At 35.4% G+C, this 22,346-nt stretch overlaps 1 protein-coding gene across 16 annotated transcripts in view; it reads left to right on the forward strand.

The window, feature by feature from the left end:
* The window catches only part of PTPRM (protein tyrosine phosphatase receptor type M), a 477,367-nt gene that overhangs the window by 333,115 nt on the left and 121,906 nt on the right, over positions 1-22,346 (forward strand). For 8 of the 16 annotated variants that reach the window (XM_087707256.1, XM_087707257.1, XM_087707258.1 and 5 more), the window contains one exon: positions 10,240-10,269. The exons of the other annotated variants lie outside the window; for them this stretch is intronic. In XM_087707256.1, the coding sequence (XP_087563382.1) occupies positions 10,240-10,269 (30 nt within the window). The remainder of the gene's footprint in view (positions 1-10,239; positions 10,270-22,346) is intronic. 16 annotated transcript variants of the gene reach the window in all.

A 22,346-nucleotide genomic window follows, 5' to 3' on the forward strand; every position in this document is an offset into this window, starting at 1 on the left:
ATTGTTTTTTGGGTTTTGCAATTTGTCTGAATTTCCTCATGTTCAACTTCACTAAACACTTTATTCCGTATAATAAATCGCCTTTGATCTGCTAGTCATTGTTCACTAACATTTGAATCTGGATATTGTTGTTTCCATAATTCATACATTCGCTTTAAATAGCCTCTTTTTTCTGGCTCTGAGTTGTAGTAACAGGCCATTATGGCACGGTTTTCATCTGCACTATATTTTTGTCGTTTTGTTGGCTGGTCCACTTGTAGCCCACTTGTCGACGGATGTCCAGGGACCCCAACATCCGCCACGGCCCTTGTTAACCCGCGCGACGACCAATGCGGTATGGAATTCTTATTTGGTTTTTTCACCATATTGTATGGGTTGGCTGGTTTTTTTTTACGGGACCAGATGCCAACCTGACCCCAACCTTCCTCCTTTCTCATCCGGGCTTGGGACCGGCAATGGCGGAGTTGTTGTTGTTATTGTTGTTGTTGTTGTTGTTGTTGTTATTATTATTATTATTATTATTATTATTATTATTATTATTATTATTATGCGGTTAATCTTTGGTGAGATTCATAGCCTTTGGGGCTGGTTGGTAGCTCAACAGCTCAAGTCCTAACCAAGGACCTAGGAATTGTTAAGGTAACGTCAGAGGATATAAGCTGTTCCAAGTAGGGCGGTTTTTTGTAGAATCAGAATGTTCAAGTCTGACAAATTTAACATTTCCAAATAGCAAGGTAGCCCTTTGAGTTTTGCGCCAAGGGCTCCAATTACGATCGGGACAACACACGATTTCTTTTTTCACAGTCGCTCAACTTCAATTTGCAAGTCCCAGTACTTTGTGATTTTTTCTTGCTGTTTATCTTCAATTTGTGCATCTCCAGGTATTGCAATGTCAATGAACCATACTTTTTTCTTTTCAACTATTGTTATGTCAGGTGTGTTGTGGGCCAAGTGCCTGTCAGTCTGAATTCTGAAGTCCCACAAGATCTTGACTTTCTCATTCTCTAAAACTTTCTCAACCTGATGGTCCCAGAGGTTTTTGCTGTACTCAAATCCAAACTTTTGGCACAATTTCCAGTGAATGATCTTAGCAACGCAAGCATGGCATTGTAGGTAGTTTGTGAAGTTTTGCTGCACCCACTGATCAAGTGGTCAACTGTCTCGACTTTCTCATTACAGAGGCGACATTTGCTGTTGAAGGTAACATGTTGAATTTTTGCCTTCATGTAGTTTGTGGCTAAGGCTTGTTCTTGAGCTGCCAAAATAAAGCCTTCTGTTTCTTTTTTCAGAGCTCCTGATCTTAACCAGTTCCCAGTTAGCTTTTGGTCAGCTTTGCCTTCAATACTTTTCAAGTATTGACTATGCATAGCTTTGTTTTTCCAATTTTCAGCTCGTTTCTCAATTATTTCTTTCTTATATTCAGCTTTTGACTTAGTTATCTTTAAAAGGCCTCCTTAATCATTAATCATTGGTTCTTCACTTTTCTGGATGTAATCATTCAAGCTGTGTTTTTTTTCTTCCACAGTCTGTTTTACTTGTAGAAGTCCTTGACCACCCTCTGCTCTTGGTAGATATAATCAGTCAACATCACTTTTAGGGTGCAAAATATGATTCATTGTCATAAGCTTCCTTGTTTTTCTGTCCAAATTATCCAACTCCATCTGGGTCCAGTCAATTATTCCTGCAGAGTATTGGATCACAAGTATAGCCCAGGTATTTATGGCTTTTATGATGTTTTCTCCACTCAATTTGGACTTTAATATCTTGCGAATTCGTCGAATGTATTTGGCTGAAGTTAATTCCTTGACTTTATTATGCATTAAGTCAGAGGCCTCTAAAATCCCCAAGTACTTATAGCCTTCTTTTGGTTTTATTGCCTTTATCATTTCTTCATTCTCAAGTCTATTCCATCATCTTCTATGACCTTGCTTGCTTTGGTTGCCATTGTTGCACATTTAACTATTCCAAACTGCATACCAATGTCTTGGCTAAATTCTTTTGTGCTTTCAATTAATAAAGTCAGTTCAGCTTTTGTTTTACCAAACAGCTTCAAATCATCCATGTACACCAAGTGCGAAATTTTCAGTCCTTTCTTTGCAAGTTCGTATCCATAGTTCATCTTCTTCAAAATGATTGTCAGTGGTTCCATTGAGAGTATAAAAAGTAGGGGTGAAAGGGAATCGCCCTGGAAAATCCCTCATTTAGTTTCCACTTCACCCAATACTTCTTCATTAGCTATAAGCTTCGTTTTCCAGAGGTTCATTGAAGTTTCCATGAATTTTTGTATGTTGCTGCTGATGCAGGCATTTCTTGATCCAGCTATGGGGAACTGAATCAAATGCTTTCTTATAGTCTATCCAAGCCATGACAGGTTGGTTGGTTGGTTGGTTGTTGTTGTTGTTGTTGTCGTCATCATCATCATCATCATCATCATCATTATTTCTGTAGGTTTTCTGGCTGGTATATCATCATAATTACATATATTGTTTAGAAATATATGATAATTCTATAATAATTCTAGCAAGCATTTGGGTGACAGATGAATTATGAATAAGTTTATGAGACATCAAACTCCATTTGATCTATCTTAATAGTTTAAAACAAGACGGAACCATAACATAAAATTACACAGCTAGTGAAACAATATTTCTATGATTGTTTAGCTTCCTTTTTCATATCATAGATGAATGTCACCATTAGTTAAAATAAAAGCGTGCTTATTTGTCATAGTAACTATGGGATATCATTACCTGACGTTTAATCAAAACAATAAAAATACATAAACTTTAAAGTATAAAAGGCTTCTATTACTAGATTGTTGATAGTAGCAGAGCTGACCCACACTGAACAACAGAATTAATAACAGAATTAGAACTTTGAAGTATATTAACATGAAACCACTTGCTGAAATCCTCCAGCACTATGGGATGATGAGGTAGCATCAATATGCCCTTTATGGCATGGGTTCAAGGTATCTGAGGACCTCCCTTAACCTGATGGGACTAACCTGCCCAACTCATTCCAGCAGAAAGGACTCACTTCAAATCTCATTGGCCAAAGAAGGGAGCCTGCTATATTGAGTATAGAAGTTATACGTATACATATAAGTTATATGTAGAGAAGTTTTTCACCCCAAGCTGTCCATCGTCTTGGTTGTTAATCTTTTTATTCTAATTTTAATTGTTTTTAGCATTTTTTAACTTTTTATTATATTAGAGGCCAGAGTTACTGTATTAGTGAGTTGGATGGCATAGAATTTAACAAATAGTATCTATTTACTAAAATCCTTTTGTTGCCGACATTCAAATTTCTTAGCTGCTTATAAATTACATAAAAACAGCAATATTAAGTAGAAAATCAGCCAAGTCTCTCTAGGTTTAAGTTTATTATAAAACTTATCTTTGTCAACAGCCAAGAAGCTATTATCTACTTCTAATAGTCGTAAAAACTCATTACAGCGTTATTTTAGTATAGAGCCACTGGGATGTATGGCTGTCCTGTGTAATATAGCAACATTAGATAAAAGCACCACATAAAAGGTGCTTTCAGTAGAACTTGTTCTTCCAGTTATCTATAGCTACCATAGTATGAGAAGAATCTGAGGAACAGGCTTTTCTCATGTCATCTGATGAGTTATTCTTCTAGAATAAATGAGTGAACTTTGCTGATATAAGCTAAAATAGAAAAGTGAACACATGTTCCCTTAATTGTAAAGTCATGTTTTATTTTCCCATTGATTTATGTAGAAGCTACAACAAGCTTTTTTGTGTTTAAAAATTGTTTTTTGGTCTGTCCTGATTCTTCGAGGATTCAGTTTCATTGGTTGCACTCTGGTTCTAGTAGTTTGGGAAGTAGAGAATAGCTTCAGCTTGTTGACTTTATTCTACCATGCATAATTTTGCACACCTCAGTCTCTCTTATTTGCCGTTTTTTTAGACAAAAACCTCAATTGTCTTGACTTTTCCTCATAGGAAGATGTTCCAGTTTCCTGATCATACTGTATTTTGATTCATGTATTCATAAATATTGATTTATATGTTGTTAAATATTAGCATCTCTCTTTTTAATACTGTTCCTTGTTAGCCTTATTATCATGTTGGCCTTTTTTACAACAGATGCACTCTGTGTTGAAACTTCCATTGAATTGTCTATGATCATTTCAAACTCTTTCTTCATCAGTCAGTGAGTTCTCATCCCATTAAGTTTTATGAATAGTTAGGGTTTGCCAATTCACCATAACATCCACATTTTGTTATGTTTTAATTATTGTTAATTTGATGTTTATTCATTTTTTCTTCATGTGTGAGGTACTGATAATGTTAGAACCAAAGACTCCTATAGGCAAGTCTCCACAACTTGTGATACTTCGTTGGAACCATGCCATACCATTCTTTAAGTAAAGATTATAATCACACTTGTGATCTTTAAATTTGAACTCCTATCTTTTTATAAGCTGAACCATTAAGTAGAACACAGGTCCCAACCCTTGGTCCATAGACTGATATCAGTCCATGGCCAGTTGGCAATCTGGCCATGCAAGCAGCAGGCGGGTACACAAAGCTCCATTTGCGCAACCACTGCTCCCGTGGTTGGTCCACTGACTCAGAAAGAACTAAGACAACCGGATATGCTAAGGTTATATTAAGTTAGCACTGTAAAACATTGAAATGCTGTTTTTCTTCATTGTACATAAACAAATTATTTATTTCCATGTAGCTTATAACATCTTAGAAATGTGCTCCACCAGATTAGACGTTTAAAACAGTTTATCTGACATGAACAGTGGAATTTGACTTTTTTAAAAAGAAAAGCATCCCCATGATGCATAACAAAACTGAAATTTCAAATCAGCAAATACGACAGAAAACATTTGGTTTTAGTAGATTTGTGTGGATTATGCAAACCCAATTCCTTTTTTCATCAATCTTTTGATAGAAGAACAATTCACATTTGTAAAAGCATGTTAATATGGCATAATGCCATATCACCAGCTGCCTCTATCTAAACCCCAAATTGGATCATTATTGCAAATGAGTAAGGGGCAGGGAAAGGGTTTATACAAATGATATTTAAGTCTATGTTTTCCGATCAGAAAGCAATAAAAGAATATTTTCAAACAACAGTAACAGAAAACAAAGTAGGAAAAATAGAGAAAGATGAAAAGATTTTTATTCTACTACTATGGAGTCAATAGAACAGGCCTGCACAACGTTTGGCTCACTAAGCAGACTTGTGTGCTTACCAACATTTTTCAAAAAGTAGATAAATTTGCAGCTCTTTTCTCAAAGGGCCCACTGCCCAGTACTTTGAACATCTCCAAGCCTCACCACCGCTAAAATTTCCAGTGCTGCTTCTGCTGCTTCTTAGCCACTGCACAGCTAATTGGCATGCCAGGTATTCCTTTGCAGCCTGCAATGATTTTTAATTTAACAACGGGACCATTTTCTCCATAAAAGTTTCTGGAGCATTTCAAAGTTGCAATATTTTAGAGAGGTAAAGCATTCTCTTCCCTGTGGCATGATGTAACCGGATTGCGCCTTTACGGCCTCTCCGAGGTTGTGGATCCAGGAGGGCTCCTTGGTTTACTGAGGAACTCTGGGAGATGAAACGCCAAAAGAGACGCCTAGAGCGCCGCTGGAGGTCCAATAAGTCCGAGTCAGATCGAGCACTGTTGAAAACCTGCATCAGAGCCTATCTCCTGGCAATTCAGACATCAAAAAATGCTTATTTTGCCGCTCTGATTACGTCCGCTGAGTCGTGCCCAGCCGCCCTGTTCAGGATAGCCCGCTCCCTCTTGAAAGGGAGGGATGCGGGGGACCCGTTACAAGGTAGAGCTGAGGAATTTGTCCAATTTCTCGCGGATAAAGTTGCCCGGCTTCGGACAGACCTGGACTCCAATTGCTCAGAGCCAGCCGAGGTACCGGGGGAGGGTCTTGAGCAGAATTTATGGATTGATTTTCAACTTGTCACACCTGAGGAAGTGGACAAGGCCATGGGAGCTGTGAGTGCCTCCACTTGTGTGCTGGACCCGTGCCCCTCCTGGCTGGTCGCGAACAGCAGGGAGGTGACATGGGGCAGGATCCAGACGATAATTGTCGCCTCTCTTCGGGAGGGGTCCTTCCCGCCCCTTCTAAAGGCGGCAGTGGTGAGACCCCTCCTGAAGAAGTCGTCTTTGGATCCAGGCATTCTAAGTAACTACCGTCCAGTCTCCAACCACCCCTTCGTTGGGAAGGTTGTTGAGAAAGTGGTGGCCTCTCAACTCCGGCAGTCCTTGGATGAAACCGATTATCTAGACTCCTTTCAGTCTGGTTTCACGCCTGGCTACAGCACAGAAACTGCTTTGGTCGCACTGATCGATGATCTCTGCCGAGCCAGGGATGGGGGTCGTGCCTCCGTCCTAGTGCTTCTTGACCTCTCAGCGGCCTTTGATACCATCGACCATGGTATCCTTCTGCGACGGTTGCGAGAGGTGGGAGTGGGAGGCACTGTTCTTCGATGGTTCTCCTCCTACCTGTCGGACAGGTCGCAGTCAGGGTTGGTTGGAGGGCAGAGGTCGACCCCTAGGCCCCTTAAGTATGGGGTGCCACAGGGTTCGGTCCTGTCCCCCCTCCTGTTTAACATCTACATGAAGCCACTGGGTGAGATCATTCGGCAGCACGGGACAAAATACCACCAATATGCGGACAATACACAATTGTATCTCTCCGCCCCGTGCCAACTCAGTGAAGCGGTTGACGTGATGTGTCAGTGCCTGGAAGCTGTTAGGGTCTGGATGGGTGTAAACAAGCTTGCACTCAATCCCGACAAGACCGAGTGTCTTGTGTTTTTCCCTCCCAAAAATTGGCCTTGTATTCCATCTCTCAGGCTGGGGGGTGAAATTATACGCCCCTCAGACAGGGTTCGCAATTTGGGAGTCCTTCTGGACCCACAGCTGACTTTAGAACACCATCTGTCGGCTGTGACCAGGGGGACAGGTCCCTCTGGTGCACCAATTGCGCCCCTACCTGAACCGGGAGGCCCTCAGAACAGTCACTCACGCCCTTGTGACCTCAAGACTGGACTACTGTAATGCGCTCTGCATGGGGCAGCCCTTGAAGAGCATTCAGAGACTTCAGCTTATCCAGAATGCAGCCGCGCGAGCAATTGTGGGTGCATCCCGGTACACTCACGTTACACCTATGCTCCGCGAGCTGCACTGGTTGCCTATTGGACTCCGGATGTGCTTCAAGGTGCTAGTCGTTACTTTTAAAGCCCTGCATGGTATCGGACCTGGGTACTTGAGAGACCGCCTCCTGCCAATTACCTCCCTGCGACCAATTAGATCCCACAGATTAGGCGTCCTCCGGGTTCCATCAGCTAGCCAGTGTCGACTGTCAACCACCCGGGGGAGGGCCTTCTCTGTGGCTGCTCCGGCCCTCTGGAACAATCTCCCCGTGGAGATTCAGACCCTTACCACCCTTCAGGCTTTCCTCAAAGCCATCAAGACCTGGCTGTTCCAGCAGGCCTGGGGCTGATGAGTTCCCAACCCCACTCGAATTGTTGTGGCTGTTGTGGTGTTTTAATCTGTTTTTGTATTTTGCTTTTTGTCTTGTTTGTCTTTTTTGTACTACCCCTATCCCCTTTAGTTTGTTAGCTGCCCTGAGTCCCCCTGGGAATAGGGCGGCATACAAGTCTAATAAACTAACTAACTAACTAACTATGTAAGCCTTGCTGAAATTAAGTAGAGGTAGTCCTCAACTTACAACCACAATTGAGCCCAAAATTTATGTTGCTAAGTGAGACAGTTAAGTGAGTTTTCCTCATTTCATGAGCTTTCTTGTCATAGTTGTTAAGTGAATCACTGAAGTTGCTAAGTTATTAACATGTTTATTAAGTGAATCTGACTTCTCCATTGACCTTGCTTGACAGAAGGTTGCAAAAGGTGATCATTTGACTGCAACCATCATAAATATGAGTTAGTTGCCAACAATGTGGTTTTTTTATCACATGACAATGGAGATGCTGCAATGGTTGTAAGTGTGAAAAATGGTTGTAAATCACTTTTTTTCAGTGCCGTTGTAACTTTGAGTTATCACTAACCAAACTGTTGTACGTTCAGGACTACCTGTGGTTATGTAGCAATAAGAGGAACGGTATTTTCTTCTATACATTTTAATCCATAGTTTGACATCTGTGAAGTATTCATTGCCATAAAAAATTCATCATTCCTTAAAATAAGGGTAGAGGAGTTACTGCAGCGTTCAGTTTTCTGATATCAAGTGGTAGTGTAAAACATTTCCTGAATTTAAAACAGCTGATTTCTCAATCATTTCAATGCAGAATGATACATCTCAATATAATTTTGAAAAAGTTCTTTATCCAAACACTTAACAATTTCCCGCTGATTAATTATATTTATTGCTGCAATAATTGGTATGGTATGGTAGCAACAATAATTGTACTTTCCTGTTTCTATAATCAATATTTGAGAATGCTGTGTCTTGGAAGTTTAAAAGGAAAAGAAAATGTAATTATATTCAAGATTTAGACTCTTAATATTTCTATCGTACACAGCAGCATGGACAAAGGAGTTCAAAAATATAGTAAATATGTAAGAACAACTTTCACTTTTAAAATCCTGCCCTTTAAATAGAATGTTAACATTTAATTACACATGGTTAATTACACAAGGAAGTAATTTATTGGGCATAAACAATACTGAAAAATAAGAATGTAAAATCAGGAAACATTTGTATATGCAAAATAAATGAGTGATAAAATCCTTATTTTCAATGGGATGCCTAGGACATTATATGTAATCCTTTGTCAGGCCTATTTATGGTGAACTGTGGATTGTTTTGCTTTATTTTATAAGTCAGTAAAACACACTGCTTGTTTATTATAAGCACAGTATATTATTTTACTGACTCATATATTTCTGTTACCTGTCCTTGCAGCAAGTTAAGATAATTAATTGTACCTTACTTAGTTTTTAGAAAAAATTATATCTGAAACATTTCTGCTGTTCTTTGAAGAATCAATAGTGCATAGCCTCATTTTTGTTTCTATACTTATCAGCTATTTTGGTCTAGATAGAGCTGTGTTGTTTTTTTAAAAAGCCCTCACAGGTTAAATAAGTGCTATAGCTCCATCCGACCTACCAGGCTGACACCTGCCATTGGCCTTGATTGCCCCATCACATCTTTCTGGCTTTTAGTATTGGCCAATACCTGCAAGCTACTCAACATTTAATATTTTCTTTAATGTTGAAGGAATTATGGGTAATGAAAATAGCTGACCATTTGTAGCCATTCACATTCACTACAGTATTGATAAAGCTGTTATCATTGCTCGTAGCCTCATTGAAGAAAATCTATGCTTGAAAAAATATATTATTGGAACTTTAGCAAGGAACTGCAGAAATGACAAGTATTTTAAACAAAGCAACAAGCATTTATTAAGGGGAGGTTCAAGTCTTTTTTATAAGATACAGAAAGAAACAAACATTCATCTGGTATATGTGAGGCATCAGAAAGCAAGAAATCATACAATAAAAACATTAATTAGACTTGTGAATTAAATGATTGAGACATTAATCCTTAATGCCATTTCTTAAATGGCAAATGTATGGGTTTCAAACTCAGTTTCTATCTTTCGTAAAATTTTCAATTTAAGATTTTTCAAATTTACTCCCTAATTCAGCCTTTTGTTGAAAGACTTTAGTTAAAAGGAAAATATGGTTTTCTGAAGTTCAAAATAAGACATGGATGCCATGCTAAAATGTGAATAATCACCTTTATTTAAAAAAAAAAAGCCTAAAATTCGAGAAACAGGTAATCTTTAAAAAAATGCAGATTTAGAAAGAGCTGGCAAAATAAAAATATCTTTTCTCTTTTTCCAAATGTCTTTATTATGTTTTTAAATGTCTACTGTTATTTCTCCTGGAAATATTATAACATGAATTATTTGTGTGTCTCTGTATTTATGTCTTATATGCATGTGAAAGACATATAATTGTTATTGATGACTACTAAAAAAATCTCTGTGATGAATTTACTGCTAAAGCTGTTATGAAGAGTGAATATATCATCTGTCTTTTCCAGATGTGGTGCATGGTATGAGATGCATTCTTGCTATCTTTTCATTTGTTTCTCCAGTTCTAGCTTCATCTCGATTTTTTCATACATTAATATTTGGCTTTTCTTTCCTTCCATTTCATCTTTTCCTACACTGCCTAAAATCCTTCCACCATCATGGCAGAAGAAGCTATCACTCCTACACTTATTACCTGTAAGTAACTTACTTGTGCATCATCAGAGTCATGCTTTCTGCCATGTTGTCCTTCTGTGCATGAATAGTATATTCTAATAATTCCCATTCTCTTGTGAAACTCAAAACACTTTTCAACTTTGCTTGGAACAAAACATTTACATGTCATTGCAATGAAATCCATTTCCCTTTATGTTCCTTTGCCACGTACTATATGTTAAGTATTGTACTTTTTTCCCATTTAACACTATTAGAGAAAATACAATTACTAAAAGATACTCTTAAAAATAAGACTCAATTTTTTTAATTAAAACATTTGCACCAGTAATTCCAATCCTATTTAGAATGAGAATCCAAGTGAGGGATGGGATGTAACATTCTCTATTTTTTTGTCCTTCCTGAAAAATGTGAAATCATTTATAGTAACACCCATTACATTTTTAATCTTGTTCATAACAACTACAGTATTGCTGGGATGCTGTTGGATCATATAACATCAAGCAGTCTTCTCTAATGCTGTGTCTTTTTATAGTTTGGATTTCAAATTCCATAATCATTGCCATGTGAAATAATAATTATCTTGCTGAAGTTCAATATGTTTTAAAGAAACCAAGGTGTGCAAGTCTTACAAAAGTGATAACCATTTTGATAAATAAGATAACAGAAAGCAGTAAAGACTGCATCTTGGAATTTTTCAAACCATTTACAGGATTTTGCTTACAAATATTCTCTTGAGATTTAAATTCACAAGGATTGTTTATATGTTATGATGAAATAGTGGATAAGTGGAAAAGGACCAGGGAGCCCAGGTTCAAGTTTATCTTGAAAATATAAGCTTAGTTTTCCCAGAATATTTCAATAGATTGTTGTTGCAATTTTTTTTAAAAAAGGAAGAAATGCTATCTTGAGCTTCAGAGTATTTTTTTACAGCTGTAAGATATTCTGTGTATTTGATTGAACATAGGAATAAAAATTGAACAAATGAATAAATAAATGATTTTTGGTCCTTAGATATTAGACATATATACATCTATGAAAATCTGAATTTTATGTAAGAAATGATAAGTAATGTTTTTGTAAGAACATTAAAATAATTTTTACAACTTTTCAACAATCTTAAATGAGAAAAAATAGTTTATAGATTTTGAACTATAACATATTTCATTATTTAATGGCATGTTTTAATCATAATATTTGCATGTGTTTAAGTCTTCATGTTATAAACTGGCACTTACAGTGTTCATATTTATGGGAACACAAAAATAATTCCTGTGTGTGAACTACCGTATTTTTGGAGTATGAGACACAGTTTTTTTCCCTCAAAAAAGGGGCTGAAAATCTGGGTGTGACTTATATATCAAATACAGCATTTTTTGCCACCCAAAGACCCGCCCATTCACCAAAATGGTCATGCATACCCTTATGGAGAGCCCCTGGGGGCTGGGGAGGGCAGAAATGAGCAAAAAATGGGTCATTCCCCCCCCCCAACGGTACTCTATATGCCTCCATAAGGTTACGCATGGAATTTTTTTGACAAAAACTGGGGCCGTTTTTGAAAAAAAACAGGCCGTTTTTTGCTCATTTTTGCTCTCCAGGAGCACTCTGTAAGCCCCCTCCCCCAGGCTATTCATGTCTTCTTTTTAAAACGGACCCATTTTTGCGAAAAACAGGCTGTTTTGGGGAGATTTGCAGAGTGCAAAAACCTTTTTTCCCCTTTTGTAAAGCTCTTTAACTGATTGATGAGAATTACATTGATCAAGTGCTGTGCCAGCAGAAACAAAGTTAGGTGCTACAGATTGTCAGCAATTTCCTTCTTCAGCACATGGATAAATACACCTGGAAACATCTACATATTTACCTACTCTCTCTCTCTCCCCACCTACCTACTGTATCTCTCTCTCTCTCTCTCTCTCTCTCTCTCCCTCCCTCCCTCCCTCCCTCCCTCCCTTTGTCTACCTACCTACCTAACTACTCTCTCTCTCTCTCTCTCTCCCTCTCTCTCCCTCTCTATCCCTCTATCTACCTATCTACTTTTTTTAAAATTTGCCTCTTCAAAACCTTGGTGCGTCTTATACTCTGGTGCATCTTATACTCAGAAAAATATGGTAATTTATGCAGTGAATTGAAAGTCAACAGTATATGGAATTTTCTTGTTCTGGCTTACCCAAGTAATCTCTAAATTACGGAGTAGAAATTCAAGAATGATTTCAGTGTAAATGATGTATTTGTTTATCCGTTGTATTTTCTTTGGAGAAATAATGGGTGCAATTTAAAAAGCTATGGAAAAGGACAGTAGTTTAATAATGAGTTGAACTGTTAGTTTTCTGAGTGATATAATGAAATATTGAACTATTCCAAGCACACAACTATGAGGAATGAGGTAAATACACACAAAATCAGTAAGTAGCTAAAGGAAAGCAATAGATAAAGAAAATTAATTTGAAAGTCTTGTTCATGAGCTTTAGTCATTTAGTCAGATTTGATCTGAGATATTATTTGTCAGAATTGCTTCATATTTCCCACCAAGTAATCAGACTTTGTTTGAAATGTTTCTTTATCACTCTTATCTCCTATTATATTTTTCTTGCCCTTATATCATGGAGATGAATACAGTCCTATTTCAAAATTAAAGTTTGTACTCAAGAGGAGACCAAATGTCATCAAATTGTGTTTACTCTAGAAGAAAGACAAGGAAATGTACTAATTTCCTGTGGTAAGGGAATAACCATAAGCTCAGGATTAAAACTGGTTAGGCACTGATCAGATCAGTATGAATGTGGAGTGGATACATTTCAGTATCAAGCCTGGGAAAAGAATAGGAAAAAGTCAGTTGAGGGTCAACAAGGATTTTTTTGAAGGGGGGGGGAGGAAGAAAGCTTAAGTCTTTAAATGTGGGTCAGAGAAATACTGTACAGTATGTTGAGGTCTTGATTTCTGTCTTCTGCAGATACAGAGATCTTTTTTTTTCTACAATAAAACAGTTTATGTAGGAGTGCTGAGTCCTTGATGTTGTTATCTGGTTCCTAAATGAGGTCAACCCTTTGAGATAGACCAAATCAAGAAACAGACACCATAAGAAATATTAGAATTCTACTTTATTGATATAGACTACAGAAACAGACTTTTGAAAGTTTGACAGACTTTTCTTTCCCTTCCTCTTATACCAAAGAAAATCAAGGCAGGGGAATTTAAGTTTCTTTCTCACACTCTACTCCTTTCCAGGGCTAAATCTATGTTTTACTAATAGTTGCTGCATATTTTCTTCAAAGCCATCTCTGCACTCCACTACATACAGTGGTTAAATGCAGCACTGCAGGCTACTTCAGCTGACTGCTAGATCAGCAGCTCAGCGGTTCAAATCTCACCGGCTCAGGGTTGACTCAGCCTTCCATCCTTCCGAGGTGGGTAAAATGAGGACCCAGATTGTTGTTGGGGGCAATATGCTGACTGTAAACCGCTTAGAGAGGGCTGAAAGCCCTATGAAGCGGTATATAAGCCTAACTGCTATTGCTATTGCTATACGCAGGGGTTTGTTTCTGGAAGAGTATAAATGTATAGCTATTCTTGATCTGAAGCTTGAGAGCAAGATTTGCCTGTTATACTCCCAACAGAGCCCATGATCTGAACCCGAGAATATGTAAAATGTCTCCTCAAGAATCAGTTGTACTATATCAGAGCCTCATATAAGTGCTATTCTAACAATGTCAAGAAATTCCTCTCATTACTGCCATATGCTGGCTTTCTACCAGGTTTCTTCCTTTCATACTACTACCTAAAAAACTAGGTTCCATATTTATTGAACTATTTTCCATATTTACACAAATCAATCGTGCTGCCTTTTGCCTACAAGTTTCAGCTACACTGTAAACACATCCAGTTTTCCACTGATCCACAGATCCTTAAGTATTCCCCTTGTTCAATGCATACATCTGCATGATTACTACCTTATCTAGATCAGGAGAAGAGGGGGGGGGGAATGAGGTGCAGTGTATTTTGGATTCCCAGCAAATATTTAATATACTGAAAGGTCATGGGAAGCAGCAAGTGATGTACATAACCATACCCCCCCCATTAAACAATTTCTTTTTAATACAGCCCAAACCACCTCATTGGCCACGTAATCTGCAGCAAGCCCAATAGGACAAGGAAATTAGAAGTTAGAGATGCAGCCAGATAAAACCATTGCATAAACAAAGCAATCTCAATGGCAGGAAAAAGCCCAAAGCTCATGTACTCAAGAGAAAATAGCTTAAGATTTAAAGCCTGAGGTAGGAAATAAATATGTCTCATGTAGTTGTTCTATGCATACGCTTATTTCTTGTCTATGATAAAACAGCTTCTCTAGAATTATTACATTGTTGAAGTTTCTGCTGTTATGCAGTTCCTAAATGCAGTGTTGAGTTTCTCAAAGAGTAAAAGTTTTTATCCATACCTGATCTTATTTCTAACAAAAAGTGCCTGTTAAAGAAGGAGAATTGAGGGAAACAGTTAATTGCTTTATCCTCCTGATATTGAAGGGATCTGAAATCCAATTCCGTTGCTGATTAATCTAGTTACATTACAGGGATGAGGAGAAAATTATTCTTCCATACCCATATAATCCTTTGCAAGCCCTCACAATTGGCTTGCCAAGGATTGAGAATGCTCCAGAAACACTGGAGGATTGCTAAGATATATGAAGGTAGAGAATTCCACGAGAAAGTTCTGCTGCATGCACTGACTCTCACGTTACTAGTTTTCATCCTATGGATATATGCTAAATTTAGTAGAGGATATTTTGCAAGAATGAAGATAGCAATCACTAGACATGTGCACAAAGAAGAAAATATGCTCTATTTTGTTCTCGGCACAAAATGACACAATAGCATAATCCCTGTTATAAATGTTTTATTAGCTTGATAATCTTCAAATAAGCTTTCTGATTTTTGTCTGAATAAAATTCAAAACATGTGTCCAACCTATGAGAAATCAGGGCCAGTTGCTTTTTTTATTCAGTGTCAGTCAACACGTCTGTTGCATTCAAAGCTATTAGACTCAGGTTTGTACACTTTGAGTACAACAGCTGTTCAAACAAGAATTTCACATTACTGAAAAAGCCTGAAAGAGAAGGAAGATATGTTGATGGGAATGTCCCATTAATGTCTCAAATCACCTGAATTCTATCATTCAGGTGTTTCATAATAATTCCTGTACATAGATTTTTTTAAAAAATATAATTTTATATTGTAAATATTTGCTACTTATTTTGACAGAATGAACACAAACAACATTTATTTCATTATCAAGAATATTGTTTTATTCTTACCAACTTTGGGGCCAAACAGTCATCATAATTTATTGATACAAAAAACCTGCCAATTAGATTTTACAAAACTTATTCCATTCCACCACTGTCTGTGGTACTCTTCAGGGATAAAGCTCAAACTGCTTATTCCTCATATGTAATATTTCATATATATGCTGAAGAGTTGAAGAAATTTCTTGGATGAGAAGCAAAACATCTTCAAAGAAAAAGCAAGTCCAGTTGTCTCTTGAAAAAGCACCTTTGGGACAGCTTTATAGTATAATTAAGTCATATTCAACCAAATATGGTATCAGAGGTTTGAGTAGATTAGTTTTATTATGCTATATTACAGATAAATTAATAAGCATTATTATTATTTTTTAAAAACATATTTTTATTTCCATTTTCATAACATACAATCACATGTATACTATACATAGCCAGTATCATATAGTAATAAATCATCAACGCCCAAACAAACAAAAAGAAAAAAAAGAAAGAAAAAAGCCCATTGTTAGCTTTATTATTGACTTTTGAGGTATTGGCAAAAATATGTATCAAGCAATATAATAAATCCTCAGCTTTAAAATATGATCAAATAGAATAAATACTTAATTCAGTGATCTATTTCAAGAAGTTGGAGGGTTTTTGTAAATGTTTAATCAGTTATAAGATCTACTTATATTTTGCCTTTATGTGTACCTTGGTGTAGCATAAATTAGAATATATATTTTGAAATAACTTTTTCACATTATTTCAAAGTTATTTCAAATCTGATAATCTGATTAAATGATTTACTAAATTGATAAAATCGATTATTCTAACCCAAAGAAAACAAAATCTAAAGTTTACAGCAAATGCTTCAAATGTAGGGGTTTCTAGCTTGCACAGAATAAGCTATCTTGGATATTTCTAAATATGCAAATACAATACAAGTGTAACAAAGCACACAATGCTTTGGCTATCTAACATGATTCAGAACAATTTACCACTCTAAATGCAAGTGATAAAGAAAAATCTTCATTCCCTATTTACCTGCAACAGTACAACTTGCATCTAAATAAACATGGTATTAATTTTGCACTGTTAGTAATTGAATGATTGGCATCTTAGTTATAACTGCAGTAAGGATAATATTGTGGTGTTCTGCTCTGTTTTTCTAATTAGTCATGTAGCTGTGGGATTAATATAAGATAGAAAAGGTCACTTAATGTAATTGGTTACTGCAACATTATTTATGGATTTTTTGGTGATTGGTAGGGTTATACTGTCAGACAATCAAGCAAATGAGTTCAAACTAGTGATCCTTAAGACAATAAATTAACCTCAACAATAAATAAAAGGTTACTATTTACTTCAAACTACCTAATCTTGATTAATTGTGTTCTTCCCTTTGGATAATATTTACACTTTAAAATGCTATTCAAATTGTAAATCCATATTAATAAATATAAAAAAATATTGATAAATAAAATGCATCATATCCTTATTGTTAAAATAATGTTAATTTCACAACTTAACTAGCATCAAATTAGCTTGTTAATATACATATATTATACTATCCTTTTTAATACAGTACTATTGTGTTCTAATTTCACAATCACTTTCTATAATAGGTTTGTTAAAGTGATTGTAATCTGTTCAAGGTTACCATGAATTTTACAATAGAATGAACATTTAGCCATAATTATGACACCCAGTTTTATTATAAATACTTTTAATTGGATTTTTCAAAAGTTAAAGGTTCAATAAATTATAGAATACTGATTTGATGTATCACTATATTTGCATGGAAGTTCACAACCATTTTCTGAATTTAAATGATAGATCTACTCTTGGTGAGTATCATGAGTTATATGATACTGCAGTATTATTTTGTAGTTCTGAATATTTTGAGCTGCTGAATGTGAATGGGTTTTATTTTCATATAGAAAGTTAAAGTTATATGTAAATCAAAAATAAGTATTCTTACTTGCTTCAAAATAATGTCAAACCTATTAAACATTAGCTGTAAAAAATAAGCTTAGAAAATCATTATTACAGATACTTAAAATACCTAAATAATAAATTATTTTCAGCACGCTGTCATATCTGTGAAGAATTAAATGGCTTCAAAACTAGAATGCAAATTTTAAAAACTGCACCTTGTATACAATTTCACTGTAAATTATTTTGTCTATTTAAGGAATACAACTGTAGCAAATTTAAACCACAAAATCCATATAGGGCAAATGCTCTCCTTTTCAACCCTAATATAAAAGGAAGATATATTACTTGTCATTACGATTGAAATTACATTTTTATAGGATGCCTACCTAAAAAAAATTCTCTTTCTGCAATATTTATGGTAATTAAATAGAAGTTCATGTATAATTTTAGCAGCATGTTCCTCTCTTTCAATTTTCTGTTCTGGGAGTGTATGCAAGTAGTGTCTATAAAAACTTTCCATCTTTTCTTTCTTTTGGTCAGAATTTAAAGCACATGCAGAGAGAGAGAGAGAAAGCAGCTTTTCATCTTGCTTTAGCAGAAACAGACATTTAGAATTAATTCATAAATGTAAATAATTTCATTATAGATATTTGCATTAATTTTTACAGAGATACATACTTGTCTAAGGAAATGGAATTGAAAAAAAGCTTGTTACCTGACAAAGAAAATAAAGCCCCTAAAATATTTGCTTAAGCTAATTATTGCAGTTTTAAGCAGCATCGAAGCTTGAAAAAAAAATAGAAGCATAATGAATACCTCACTGAATATTCCAAATAATTTATATTGTAATCTGTGTGCAGTGTTTCTAGTCCTCTTCCCCAATGATCGGTTTCTGCATATCAACCAGTAATTTAAGAATACAGAAAGGTGGATCTGAGGGTCTCAGCTGATTGCAGAATGAATGAGAGTCTAGCTTAATTTTCTAATGCAGAAACAGCCCAGTGGAATTATTTTAATGCATTTCTCCCTGCAGACCTCAACATCACTATTATGATGTTGTTCCATAGATTGCTTCACCTTTCAAGAACTATAGGTGGATCAAGGAATCCTCATAAATCAATTTACATCTTGTTTTTCTCAAAAGGAGGTTCAAGTGAACAGAAATCCTTTCACGGGTATTAGGGAACCAATCTATCAAGAATTGTAGATATGCATCACAGGTGTCATTCTCAGATCAAGTATCTGAAGAACTGGAGTAAACTATTCAGATTTACCGAGAACGAAAGTAGATTCTATTTCTAGATAGAATGGGGGATATAGATCAGACAGCTGATCACTTAATGTCTTATACTTGGAGGAATTTGGCAAACCACCCAGTCCTTGGTAGCACAGCTGATCATTTAATGTCTTATACTTGGAGGAATTTGGCAAACCACCCAGTCCTTGGTATCACATTGTCATGAGATAGCAAAACCAGAAGTAAAACTTGAGAACTTGGGAAAATAAGCACCATTCATGAAATTTCTGGAATCAAATGCTGGAAGCTTTTCTTGTTCTCTCCAAATATATCAAACTCTATTTTGCTGGTTTCAAGCATCAATAATTGTCATCCATTTTTATGTATTCTCATGCTCCTTGTGTGTTTGTTTTTTCCCTTTGAATCCTTGATGTTGCTGAAATATATCATTTTATTTATCATTTATGCTGGAATTTCTTATTCTTTTCTTGGTTTGATCTTCTGACTAAGTATTGATCTATATGCCTGCTGTGATTGTTTCCTTGTCAGCAATACTCTGCAAGACATTGCAGATAGAACAATATAAGTTTGAAGAAATAAAGGTTTTGCTTGTTTGCTTCTTTAAGAAGTTCTTATTTCATCTTTTAATTAAAAATATTCAATGTGCTTAAACAAGTTAGAATTCTAAAGTAAAAACATAGAATCTATAATTGATTTATACAGCTTTCTTAAATGGAATTGATCTGCAATAGATCAATCAAATACTAAATGCAGCTGGAATTAAAGCAGCAAAACAAATTGAGTGGATTAAACTGTTTTTCCAGCTACCAAAGGCTAATTAAAAGTAAATATTGGGTGTAATTCTGACAAAGTCCAGTTTTCAGTCAACATCTGTAATATTGTTCAGATAGTAAGATTACCCAAATAATCTTTTAATGTCATAATTAAAAGAGTGCATCCAGAACTATATATTTCTGCATTCAGATGGACATGCTACAAAAACAGTTTTCATTTTTCTATGTTATTTATGTATTATCTGTTTGTTTGTTTGTTTTAGTACCTGTCACTAAAGGAATTTAATAACTTTTTGTACTTAAAATATGTATGGCTTATAAATGTTGTGTATAACGTAGACAGGCTAAACATATGGATAAGCAGAGTTAAAAGATTTCCTGACTTGGGAAGAAATTAGTCACTGTAAACAATAAAAGTACTATATGGAATATATAAAGATCTAAATATAGATCTAGATATTCATTAACACTAATTTTTGCCCTGCCAATTTGTTATCAAAGGGTTATTGGGATTTTCAGAACCATAATAATTCTGTAAACCAAATGAGCAAAACTTTCTTGAAAAAATTCTTCTATTTCTTGAAAAGAAATTGCATTGCTTTTTAGAAATGTGGAAAGTAGTAGCCATCTATATTCCAATCTAAAAAAATACTTAGATACGTTCCTATGAGGAGTCTCACAGATTAAAATATTTCCAGCCAACAGCTGGGAATATTTTACCTCAGCTTTTGACAATAAGCAAATCTATGGCTTCTGAGGAATTAATGGTGAACTGAAGAGCAAAGCTTACAACTGCAGCAGAACAAAGAGCCAGTGAACACCTCAGGTCCTTGGAATTGCCTTCTATTCCTAGAAGAACTCCATATAGTGACTCACGAAGAAGAGACCATAAGACAGAAGTCTCTGGTGGGTTTTAGAACTCTGCAAGGCGAGCGAAAGCCATCCTTGTCCAAGCTGTGATCTGGAGCCTTCAGAAGGACACCAGAATCCTTTCTTTACTTCTAAAATTTGCTTGCCAATGGCTTTTAGGATATCAAGATCTTTTGAAAACTTGGGGCCTGGAAGGAATCAGAACAAACAACAGATTATAATTAAAAGAGAAGAGAGCCATTAACACAAAATAGAGCAAAATATTTTAACTTAGGAAGAATAAGGATATTTGGGGACAGTGTACTCAGAAGTTACTTTTAAGACTATCTGCTATCATGAAAATGGATTTAAAAGAGAAATAAAAGAGAAGATTGAGGCTGAGGCTGTTTTAAATGTGGAAATAAAGGAATCAGAACAAACAACAGATTATAATTAAAAGAGAAGAGAGCCATTAACACAAAATAGAGCAAAATATTTTAACTTAGGAAGAATAAGGATATTTGGGGACAGTGTACTCAGAAGTTACTTTTAAGACTATCTGCTATCATGAAAATGGATTTAAAAGAGAAATAAAAGAGAAGATTGAGGCTGAGGCTGTTTTAAATGTGGAAATAAAAATTACATGCAACAATGTGGAAAATGATATCACTGGATTTACAGATGAAATTGAAGTCTTAATAATTACATGGACATAAATAACAAATCAGAAGAGTGACGTACATAACTTTCTTATCTTGGATTTACACAAGAGATGTGTTATACTCATGAAGGAGTTTCTGAAAAGAGACAGAAAAATGAAAGGAAATCCACTTATGGAACACTAAGACATCAGAATTCTAAAAAGCAAATAGAAGGAATATAAAGTTGGATTATATGTGTGTATTATTGTTTCTGGCAGCTCTTAATGGATTTTTCTTGTACAGAACCAAAAGAGGCTTTAAAGATTTGTTTAAAGATAAAATATGTGAAGAAGAGATCTTTTTTTGTATTTTCAGAGAAAGGGATATTTGTTGAAAGGAATAAGGTTTATTTGATTAAGGTTAATATATGTTGGTTATTTATGGTAACTCTTAATGGACTTTTGTTGATTAGACTCAATGACAAGCTTTAAATTTACTTTTAGCTAAAAGATGAAATATGGAAGATTTTTTGCTATAGTCTCAGAGAAGTTGATACATTGTACTTGTGTTGAAGGGAAAAGTCATTTCTATATAATTTCTGTTTTCTTTTTTCTTTTCCTTTTAAAAAAAATTTTCACTGCGCTTTTAATTTTATTTTACTTTTTATATTTCCTTAGCGTGTATCATTTTTTTTATTTTGGTATTTGTAAACTTTAATAAAACTCATTAATAAAAAAACAATGACCAAGTCCAGAAAAGGGCTTTTGAGAAATAAAATTATAGCTGGACTGAGAAAATAAATGATATTTGCTTTGCAGACAAAGGTTTAAAAAAATATTTAAAGAAGACAAAAAAGTTGCAGAACGTTAAAAGCCCTATGTTACATGGGACTATCAAGGAAGATAATGCAAAAAAAAATATGGATGAATATAATGAAATTTTTACATTGCACTTTGCAATTAATACTCTCCCAATCAAATAAGCGGCAGCATGAGGAAGATATTTCAGTGAGTTACAAAATACACAAGGCAGAAATTGCTGGTTAAAGAAATAAATTAGAAACTTTATAGATAGGGGGGAAATGGCTTGACTATCATAGCAATTATGTACTTGTTGCTATAGTAAGAAGAGAATGTTTATATCATATTAAGCCTATAAATATCTCTCACAGGAAGTTAAGCAACCACTACAGAGCAAGTCCAACAGAGACTATCCATTCTGTAAAAATGTATAATCCCAAGGGTGAACTTTTCACACTACTGTAAGAAAAAAAAAACTGTTCAAGAATGATCATTTTGGCTGAAATTGCTTTAAATTATTTCTAGATGGGGGGGGGGGTGTCTGCCAAAATCTATATTGTCAGG

Source organism: Thamnophis sirtalis, unplaced genomic scaffold (genome assembly GCF_051295495.1).
Source record: "Thamnophis sirtalis isolate CommonGarterSnake01/CBP01778 unplaced genomic scaffold, rThaSir2_p1.2 scaffold_2, whole genome shotgun sequence".
NCBI classification, from domain to species: Eukaryota; Metazoa; Chordata; class Lepidosauria; order Squamata; family Natricidae; genus Thamnophis; species Thamnophis sirtalis.